This window comes from Dermacentor silvarum, chromosome 5 (genome assembly GCF_013339745.2).
Source record: "Dermacentor silvarum isolate Dsil-2018 chromosome 5, BIME_Dsil_1.4, whole genome shotgun sequence".
Lineage (NCBI taxonomy): Eukaryota > Metazoa > Arthropoda > Arachnida > Ixodida > Ixodidae > Dermacentor > Dermacentor silvarum.
This window is the reverse complement of record NC_051158.1, coordinates 4,455,561-4,466,557: the sequence shown is the minus strand read 5'-3', so window position 1 is coordinate 4,466,557 and position 10,997 is coordinate 4,455,561. Positions and strand designations below refer to the sequence as shown.

Below are 10,997 nucleotides of genomic sequence, written 5' to 3'. Positions count from 1 at the left end.
AATTGTCAGCGTTCGCACGCACCGGCGCGTTACGCTTCTCGTCTCGGAGGCCACGCGTGGGCTTCTTGGCAGCGCCACTAGGTGGCACAACGTGTGCAGAAAGAAGCACGAAAGAGAAGCTCGGTTGCCGCATGACGTGTTTCTCAGCATTCGCACGCACCGGTGCGCCGTGCATTTCGGAGGCCACACGAAGGCTTCACGGCGGCGCTCCTGGATGGCGCCAGGTGTTGTAGGGAAGTGCGAAATAGGAGTCGCGCTGCAGCACATACCTCATATATAACTCGTTTTGACAGTCGCATTACGTTGTGTTGCTATATTTATTCAATGCTAAACGCATTACCGTGGACAGTCTTCTTGTGATGAGTTCGGCTGAATTTTTTATCCATACGCACCCTTATTCGCATCATTATCATCATCATCAGCAGCAGCAGCAGCAGCAGCCTATATTCGCATCAAATGCCAGCCAATCAAAATGCTAAACATAATGACACAAGCATATGGGCTTCGCGTTAACGCAGAGGTTTCTTTCAATGTGAATGTATTGGTGGCCTGGAGAAGGCGTAGAGCTCTAGGTTCCATTATTCTAGGTCCCGAGTTCGAGTCCTCGTCCAAACCACTACATTTTTTCAGGCTTAAAGTGACGCCCAAATCAGGCGAAAAGAATTTCAATGCCAGTGCGGCTACACCAGTCCACGTGCTAGCAAAATAGGATTGCTCGCTGAGCTTCAAAAAGGCACTCTCTCGCCAAAACAGGCATTAGCCTCCCTGGCGCAGCATTCGATGACTCCATCCCTTATAAATATTGCACAGAAACCCTGTTGCTCAGTCCTCAGCAGCTTCGAAGCACTTGACCAAGGTGGTGGTCACACCTGCTACGGACTGCTACAGCCCAAATTGTATAGTGGAGTTCAACAAAGATTTTTATGCAGCCTTGGTGGAAACGTGTGGCAGTGTAGTCGATATACAATGTCACCAGAGAACAGCCAGCAGCGCAACGTGAAGCCTTGATTCAGCCATATATGAACATGAAGGAAAGTGTTTGCCTACGCTTGGTGGTTACACATGTCAAGGATTGTTTCCAGCTGAAAGCACTGACAAGGATAGAAGAGATGACGACACACCTTGCAGTTGCTAGTCCAGTGGTGTATCGTCATCTCTTCTCTCCTTGTCAGTGTTATTAACTTGAAGCCACTCTTGCTATATGAACAGGCTGTCGGAACGCGCAGCAGGACGCCGGCTATGGTGGATCCTGGGCAGCGCACATCATATATAGCGTGTATAGCTATATGCGTCGTATATAGCGTAGGCTAGCTGTAGGGGTACTTAGGCCGGATGTAAGGAAGCTTTTGAATATATACGAGTGTATGGAATGAATTGCAACAGGTATCGCGAACCCTTTTCAAAGTCCCGGGTATATTTAGGGAAGCGAAATAGCCGGCCCCCCTTGGAAGTCCCAAGGATGTCAGAAGTATCTTATACAGCTTCACTATGGATTGCTGAGGTTCGCATACATCGAGAAGAGTTTCTGTTCTTTTTTTTTTTTGATTGGCTGAGAACAGTTACACAATTTCAGTAAAACACTTTTTTATTTAACAAGAAAATAATCAATCGAAATCTTGTTAATCGCTGATTAAGACAGAACCGGCAGACGTTGACTCATCTCCTCGTGGTCTTAGGGTTGCTGCGAGCGGCCCGGTGATCGGCTTGGCCCTATATTGATGACACAGCTTTTCATTAGTTGTTTCATCCGGGTTTTCAGTCAAGATTACTGTTTCTTATTTCTTTGACGTGATGCACCTCCAAGAAGCCGTGTTTCGAACGGGACATCATGGCTGCTGGCTGTTCTCGTGGCGATGACTGCCGTGTCAGGTCTAGTGGACGACTGCGGCAGCTCCTGTCTGGCCCCGTAAATGACGTCAACGTCTGCCTGATTCACTTCCTGTTTCCGGCAGCCAGGCTCAACCCAGCCATAGTTGGATCTTGAGTGTTAGTCATTGCCAGCAGCGTTCATAAGAAAGTTAGTTAACCTGCAATAAAGTAGAAAACGTAGGTGCAATAAATCAAACTTCTGTTTTCTAAACCATAAAGACGACGAGACCAATTTATACACCGCCAAGGCAAGCTACTTTCAATTGCGCGGATTGTAAGAAGAGACTAGCAAGTTTTTCAACTGTATAATTGAAAGACGTGTAACAGGATAGGAAGTAAAAGCATAGGAAGTACCTATTGAAAGCAGCATTCCAGGCAAGTGGGTAATGCATTACTCTAGTATTATTGTGCAGCAAAAGACACGGACGTGAGAGAAGAACACACACCAAGCACAAATTTTCAACTAAATTTATTGTCACTGAATCGGTTTATATGTGTGAAACAGTATAGGCTGCGCATGTGCTTGCATGGGAAAAAAAGGATTGCGCATTCGTGTAACATAGTTATGAGTCAACGTGATACCAGCTCCAAGAAACTTAGTTCTTTTCTGGGAGAGCCAGTGAAGGAAAACTAACACAATATTTCGGGCAAACTGGGCGTTGCCTCAATGATCGGCTGCGCGAACACCGCAGTGACGTAAAGAATGGCACCGGTGGGTTCTTGGCGATTCATTGTCGCGATCAGGGCTGCGAACCAATCGAACACAATTGCATGATTGTGTCCCGTGGCAGGACGGAGCTCATCCGTGAAATAACTGAAGCGCCGATGATTGCAAAATGGGGTGATAAGTGTGTTAGTTTCCCTTCACTGGCTCTCACAGAAAAAGAACTAAGTTTCTTGGAGGCGGCATCACTTGACTCGTAACTGTGTTACACGAATGCGCAATCCTTTTTTTCTTCATGTAAGCACGTGTGCAGTCTTTACTACTTCACACATATAAACCGATTCAGCTGGCACAATAAATTTAGTTGAAAGTTTGCGCTTGGTGTGTGTTCTTTTCTAACGTCCGTGTCTTTTGTTGCGCAATAATACTTGAGAAGCACCTATGCTTTGGGGTTTCAGCTTTCGCTTGCACTCCCATCCTATACTGTTGACATAAGTCAGTCTTGGCTTTTTGTTCTTTTGCCTACCGTGTATAAAAAAATGTGTTTAAGGGTTGCTTTCCTTATCGATTATGCAGAATGCCCGAACTCAGTAGGAAGAAACGTCGTACGCCGAGCAAACCACGTCAGATTTGAAAGGTGAAGACTGGCCTCAAGGCATTGAGACAGCTTTTATCGGCCGAGAACTACACCACAGCGACAAAAAACCGCATCCTGACTATAATTGTGTGATTGCGCATATATATTCTATTGCATTCATATATATTCAGAATATATGTTCTCACAATCTTGTCTCAATATATGCTCACACAAGCGCCATGCGCGAACTTCGCGGCGGCTGCGCGAGGTGGCGCAGCGTGTGCAGTGAGAAGCACGAGACAGGAATCCGGCTGAATTGACGCGTCATACATGGGTCATGATGCTTTTCGGCAACACGGTGTTTCGCTACATTGCTTCAATGCTAATTGCATTGACATTCACAGTCATCATGATATAGGTTCTGCCGTATTGTATTGTCAGTTCCGATTGATGGCACCGAGCTAGAAGAGCGACGATAGCGTTTAATGCAACTGATATACCTTGACCACAAAAGACAAAGCAATATTTCACACAGGCCCCGAGAATAACACGAATCAAACCGGTTTTAAGAGAAGCATTAGCACGTTCACGGGAAGTACAACGTATTGCTTAGTGTCAATGCTGCGAACAAGTGATCACTATTGTATATGAAGACCTTCATCTCATTAGGCAATGGCACTCCTGCGAGTAACAAATATTCGAGTTGTTTTAGGAAAATTGAAACTCATCTACGTCAGGGCGATATTCACAGACATAATTTGTGGCTATTGCGAATTGCCAAAAGTTAAATAAACATTCGTGCTAGTGCCAGCGATTTCTCCTGGTTAAGTCTGCACACTGTTTCTAGAAAACCAAGTATGCCACTGTAAAAGGCTTGAGAGTTGGGTCACAAGCCATGACGGAAACGACTATGAAACTCTTGATATGCAGAATATAAGCAAGGCACTTACAGTTACCGACGGCCCCGAGCAGATTGTTGGTGAGCGAGCGGACGGCATTGGTGATTCCTCGCGTGAGGAATCGGAACGGCAGCAGCGATGTGAACTCGTTCAGGGATGAATTGAGGATGTCCACCAGGGGGCACACCAGGCTCGAGACGAGGCCCAGTTGCAGACCATCCGGGGTCACGCTCAAAATGCACTGCACACGACCGACATTTATTTTTGGCACACGGTTCACCCGTTGGTCTATAAAACTTTCGTTTTCAAAACCTTGATTATGAACTTTAGCGAAAAGGCCATGTATTCACAAAAAAGTACTTACGCTAGAACTACTCGTAAGAGCAGATTAGCGAATGCGTCCAGTTGCAAACAGCGCTAACAAACGAAAAACTTTGTGAATTCGGCCCAATACAACCTGAATACAACCTGAAGGCCCATTATGCCCAATACAACCTTAAGGCCCATTGACCTTTGCTAAGCCTCTGCAGCGAGACGTTTCCGTGTGCATCCCAGTAATCACGCAAGTTTTCCGTGAGACATCCATATCATTCCTACGGAAATAGTATTGGCCGCGATAATGTCTTGCTTCTATTTCAATTCTTTTCCTTTCCGAGCTTCGTAAAGGATACGAGCTGCTCCCCTCCGACGTCATCACAACTATCGGAAAGTCGGGAGTTGTGGGCGAAACGAAAGGAACACAATCAAGCGAATGTAATCACTGCGTTACACCGGCTGTGGTTTCAGTAGTTTCCGCACCAAGTTAAGATAACTTCTCTTAGAGCAGTACTGAGACCATATGGAGTCTGCAGTAATATGTTTTTGGCATTCCTGAGTACGGAAGCTTTCGAAGATAACGTGTTTAAGGTGTTCATTCCCGTAGCCCCATCGAGCAACTCTGTATGAATGTACACGGATACGTAATGCATAACAACTGTATGTTCCGTCGTAAAGCCAGTCAAAATGCTAGCACTCTACAAACTGTTCTCATCACGTGCTTTCGCACTCAAATCGCGATCTCAATTCAGGCCTCCATTATAAACTTGTTTCTCAGAACCATGGTGGTCAGACATCGTATTCCTCACGTCCAGTGGGAACGTTCAATCTTATCGCTGTAGAGCGACGAACAATCAAGTTATTATTCGATTCGAGTAGTGGGCGTACTTACTCCGACTGCTTGCAACAGTTCCCTCAGGATGGGGTCCTGGACGTAAAAACAAGGAAGTCAATGTCAATAAGAGAATTGCTTTTGGCACACAGAATTAAGTGAGGTCAACTGAAAGTGTAATTCCTCACCGAAATTGTTGATCCGGCTTCGCAGAACAACAGAGTCCGGTTCAGACACTGCAACATTGAAACAGGCACGAGATTCAAAAGAATATTGAGGCACACTACTCGTCAGCGTCTGTTCAGTCTCTGAGACATACTCTAAACAAGAAAATGGTTGTTAGCCTGGCTTGTTGGTACGACGACATAACCCGGCAAACAGTGCAAGAACGGAACAATGGAACAATGGAACAGACGACACGGGCGCTGATTCGACACAGCGAGCGCTTAAGGGATCAAGACAGCACTCACGTCATCTGCTCGCTTAATTTTCTGCCCCGTTTTCGCACTGTTTCCCCAGCTGTTGCGTCATCGAAACTAGAAGTACAATGCCAGAACTGCTCACGCGTAATAAATGCCCGAATATCAGTTATTAATAGCTCAGTGAAGGCAGCTTGTGTACACAAATTATAAAAGAGCAAGTATATTCAATTGTTTTGTTCCTGATCATAGTTTCTGAGCACACTCTTCAGATTAGACTCGATTTTGCTAAGAGACCAGGTGTAAAGATTGGCATTATTGGCTTCCTTCTACTTATATTCAGATGTTCTGCATTTGGAATTGTTCGAAGTTTCTTTCAGAGACAACAGTGAATAGCACAGCACTCAGCAGAAGCCTCTTTTCTCGGGAATGGTTTAATGTTATGAGCAAACATCACGTTACAACGCACACATCAATGTACACCTTTCGACCTGCCAATCAGCTAGGTATGGCATGTAAGTTTATTTGCGATAACCGTTCTCACCGCTCCCACGTTGAAGACGCTGGGCAGGCTGATCTGCAGAGGTTCTTGACAGGCGATGTTTCCTGGACTGAACGTGCCGCAGCTGAACAGTGGAATTCCGAGGGGATTGCAGAGGATGTTCGCGAGACCGCCGATGTCAGCGGCTGCAGTGCGAAAACGAGCGAAAGGCGATTGCTCAACAACCCGGGATACGGGGAAGTGCGAAAATTACGCAGATCACACGCGTGTAGGAATCCACGCAGATACGGAGCATTTGCCGCCTAACTCATGTTATGAACTGTTCTAGTGTTTCAGTTTTTCTGTGCTTAAGATCCGCTGTTTGGGCTCGTTGAGGTACCATCAGAATGAGACTCACGCACACCTTCTCAACGCTGGGTTTTGTAATGCGCACTTGTTATGTGAACTTCAGCAACGCCATGTGTGTAGGAGAATGAGTAACGCCATCTCGCGTACTACTATAATCAGTGCAATGAAAATGACATCAACCACCCCCACACGCGCGCGTGGCGCTGGTGCTTTATTTGCGGTATGTATGAGAGAGAACGAGGAAGAGAACGCTTGGCGTATGTGTCGAACATCTGGCTACAATTTTAGGGAATGCCATACGGGAACTGGAGTACAAAACACGATATATAAGCATAGAGACATAACCTCCGAGGTTGGGTCCCATATCAGCGCGCACCGCAATATCTAGGAGGAATTTGTAGAGAGAATGAGAAAACCAACACGCAGCGCGCCAATGAAGCACACGTAACTGCTTCTGGGTGTGGCGTTTGGACAAGAACGTATCAAGGGCAGTGTAATGTCACATACCGTCTTGAAGTGGTAACTGCCGTTAGAGAAGGATGAGGAAAAGAGGTGCCTTTTGACTGTTATGCTAAAGGATGGTGTCTAAATCCACGCCCCAGTGAGGCTCTCTCTCTCTCTCTCTCTGGGTACCAGAAGCTGATCTCGAAGGCCATACTCTTGCTAATTGCATGCACCAGAAGCGATTGGGGAGCGAGAAACACGTCTCCGAGGCCATGTTTTGCACAGCACCGATTGTTAGCTGTGAGACGTGATGCACACGCCAAGCGTTTAAAACCGCTGGTTCGCATGAGGCAAGGACTGATGATTTTATCATTCTATCTTTCTATGCATGTATCTGTGTTTTAATAGATAATAAAGAGAAAAAAATTAGTGGTCTCATCGGATATGCATCACGCTGCTGCGCTGGGGGATCCGCATTCGAATGCCAACATTAGACATGTATTTTATTATTTTTAATGCGCATTTGAGGTTGCCTGGCCGAACGTTGGATGAAAAAAAAAACCTGGGAAAGATTTCATAAGTGATCCGCATTAAAAATTGTTGATACGCGTGGAAGGCGGACGATATTTATTGATGACGTTAATAAAAGAAAAAGGCACTCACACAGGCCCAGTCTAGACAGAACTGCTTCGAGGAGACCGACGACGTTGAAGAGCAAGGAAACGGGGCTTGCGACCTGAGGCAAAATCTGGAGCACACACTGCGAAAAAGAGGTCAAAGGCATGATGGTGAGGAGAGACGTAATCGTGCCGGGCAGCACATCTAAGTTCCAACGTGCCGATCGCATCATTATTCCCACTCAAGGGCCATATAATAACGGTATACGATTTTACTTAAAATTCAGAACATTTTGTGTCTGAACACGTGGGAAGCTCATTGCAAAATCAGTTTACGAGGCAGGCAATACCAGCAAAACTTGCGACGCTCTCGAAATTTGGTGGATCGGGCATTTCGCTCCTAAAGCAAGCAATGGGATCCTTTTTCTGCGTATTAACAGTTCACCAGTTCAGAGCATACCCTGTCAAAATTTATGACGGAAGAACGAGCTCTTACAAGAAATTTAAGGCAGCGTCGGAGTGAATCTTTTCCCTTTTTTTGCGTTTTGGATGGCTTGCTAAGCCTGGACTTCGGGTAACAGCGACCACTTTTCTGTTGTAGACACGTACATTGCCAACACAGCTTAGGTTAACTTCCCTCTTTAGTCTACCTATACGGACGAAACAATGAGCTGAACCAGCACAAATTAGTTAACATTTTACCACTTGCTCGTGCAGGCGATAGACAATAATGTACTAATGAAAGCCAATATGTGTTTAGGCGAGATATTCATTTCATGCTGGGACTTACCCCAAGGACACGAGAAAGGTCTGGAATCAGGCCCGCCTGTAAAAGACAGCAGTGTTCAAACCTAATTAGTGCTATAACCGTTACTTCATATCTAAAAGAAACGTAAAGGACCGGTTAGAGAACATGGTTGAGCTAGTTGATAAGATATTTTGTGAGATAGAATTTAGCAGCGCGGAAAACCAATAGGATACAGCAATATAAATGCAGGAGAAACGACTGACGGCTAGTTTTTCCTGCCCTGTCCGATTTGAGCGCCGATAAAATATGTTGTAGCAGGCGGTATTAAAGCGTCGGGTCGTTAACCCCTAGCATGTATCACACAAGCCTTTGTCGGGATCTCAGATACCCCCAGGCTATGATAGCATAACTACTTTACATGTAATTACTGAAGAAGATTGAAAAATGGCCAAGTTTGTAATGGTTCATGGCTAATAAAAATAGTGCAATGAAAATGAAGAGGACGCTTGTGCTTGCGTTGTGGCTACGCGTTCGTTTTTCTTCTCAGTGCGCGGTTATTCTTATTATATCACTGTATCACACATTATCACTCTAGCTAAATTTCTACACCAATTTCTGCACACTTCCGGTTCGGAAAGTGAATGAAACGTTACTACGCTCCTCGCGAGACGGATATCACAGTTCTCGTTCCAGACACAGCGTAAACACTTAGATAAGTCTTCATCGTATGCTGCAGAACTTACCGACGTGTCAGGACAGGCTCTCAGCGTATCTCCAAGGCACTAGAGGTGAAAAATACGAGTTGTCTAAATAGGATGCTCGATTTTCCCGTTGGCGATAAATGAAAGGTATGGAACGTGCTTTCATCTCGACATAGACGCAAAAGTAGATTAAGAAACTACAAAGTTTAAACAGTGCTCACTAGCGACACGGGGTACTACTCACCTCTCCCAAGTTGAGGATGTTGGGAAGTGTAACATTGATGCACTGTCCTGCAGGAGAATACAAAGTGAGTCCAGTCTTTTTTTTTTTTTGTCTTTTTTGTGTGGCATAGAACAACGTCAACAATAAAATCGATGTATATATTCCTCTATTTCCATCTCAGCTCCGTTCAAAATGCAGTCCTAATACAGTTTGGTGGAGGCAATTAACAGCCGGTGATGTAATTTTGGCTTCTTCCCACTGCCGATTTCAGCTGCGACAGTATCTCAGTGTCTTGATCATAGCGGATTAATTTTCAACAAACCGTCGGCAATGCAAAAGAAATCGGGTGTTGATATTTTTCCGCGTTTTAGCGAATATTGGATGGAATCAAAATTAATACAGAGTTTTCCACTGCGGCGGCGCCTACAGATAAGATATAGAGCATCGTGATTTAAAATTTCGACATTTAAATAAACTGCCTGTTTTCATTGCAGTACAATTGGTACGGCCTACAAAAGGAACGCATATGACCAATTAGAATCACGTCTAGCCAGGTTTGCAGCAATACCCCCAGTAACGATTTCTGGAGGAAGGTTCAAGTACACTATGACCAAGAAAGGTAGACTTTGTTATATATACTGCTTAATGTACTTTTTATTCCTTTTCTTTCAATCTTTCTTTAGTTCATACCCTTCGGACTCTTTTCAAATGTCAATATAGATTTGTAGATGTGGCACGTCTATAAGGATTCCTAACTTGCAGTCAAATCGACAATTCGAAAGAACAAAGCAACACGCATTGCAAAAAAAAACATTAAAGGACAAAAGGCAAAAGTTGAACCTACCGTTCACTGCTGGCAGAATGGCCACTCCGAAGACAAGAAGCACGTAAGACATTGCTGGAGTCATCTTGGTTAGTATGGGCACGATCCAGAACTTAACCGCAATTCAGTGAGGGAAATCTAGTTCCTGTGTCAGCTAGCGGGATGAAAGGCAAGATCGCAACCAAGAGCATGGCCCGATAAAGCAACTCCTACACGCAGTACTTCGAAAGTCAAAGCAACGAAGTTGGTCAGAGCAGCTGAAGCCGGGGGATACTCGGCGGGTATGAATCCCAAGGCTGGGAGCACCCAATTTATACTCTTCGAAGGTCTTGGTTTCCAAACAAAAAAAACAGCGAATGGTTGGTTAAAAAGCTGACGGAAACTGTCAACGTTGCATAATAGAAACCCGCTCATTGGTGCTCCTTCGAGCATGGTGCCGATTCTTGGAAACTGACGTCGTGGGGATTCCTACGGCACATGGGTGACTTGTCTTCTATTGGCTGCCGCGACGTCACGGAACGTGAAGTGAAGCGAACCCTTGACAAGTGCGGCACGTGGCTCGAACCACAAAGTGCACACAGCTAATTCGGTGCAGCAGTAGGAAGGCTGAGGTTTACGCCCGATTGGACACAGCGATGTCTGTCGCTAAGGACAACTCTGCTAGGGGTTGACCTTTGACAATCACCGTTGCGTGGTGCCTTCGGTATGTGCTGACCCATTGCGTCCATAAACAATGCAACGTCTGAGGAGCATTCAACCAATCAGGTACGCTTTTGCTCGTTCAGACGCATTTGCGTCCCCTTACGTCTTCGTAACTGCTTCGGCAAGCATTGCCAGAGGTCTGTAAGCCTCCTCATAAAGCCACGTCTGTTAAGGATATTCTGAACGGTTTGGGGAGTTTCTGCCTTGGACATCGTCACTTTGCTCATACATTACCAAGTTTACTTAGCCATAGATCTCGCAAGGGAAGAACACATTTTGGACACAGCCGGGATTTATTATAGGACCTGTGACAT

The 10,997-nt window shown here is 45.3% G+C and overlaps 1 protein-coding gene across 1 annotated transcript; it reads right to left on the bottom strand.

Annotated features, from left to right (window-relative positions):
• Positions 1-1,752: 1,752 nt before the first annotated feature.
• LOC125939720 (uncharacterized) lies at positions 1,753-10,281 on the bottom strand. Its single transcript, XM_049667299.1, has 10 exons — positions 10,003-10,281; positions 9,180-9,226; positions 8,978-9,016; positions 8,277-8,312; positions 7,533-7,629; positions 6,120-6,262; positions 5,345-5,392; positions 5,217-5,252; positions 4,061-4,250; positions 1,753-2,027 (listed from the first exon to the last, which is right to left on the bottom strand). Exons 1-10 carry the CDS (start codon positions 10,064-10,066, stop codon positions 2,023-2,025), a joined length of 705 nt encoding a protein of 234 aa, XP_049523256.1. The 5' UTR covers positions 10,067-10,281; the 3' UTR covers positions 1,753-2,022.
• Positions 10,282-10,997: the final 716 nt, after the last annotated feature.

What these genes read in the sequence shown, in the direction of transcription:
- LOC125939720 (XM_049667299.1), bottom strand. Translation starts at nt 10,066, where the DNA reads ATGACTCCAGCAATGTCTTACGTGCTTCTTGTCTTCGGAGTGGCCATT. An exon ending in CATTCTGCCAGCAGTGAACG is followed by an intron (nt 9,227 to 10,002) that starts GTAGGTTCAACT and finishes ATTCTCCTGCAG; the next exon opens with GACAGTGCATCAATGTTACA. An exon ending in AACTGTTGCAAGCAGTCGGA is followed by an intron (nt 4,251 to 5,216) that starts GTAAGTACGCCC and finishes GGTCGTGTGCAG; the next exon opens with TGCATTTTGAGCGTGACCCC.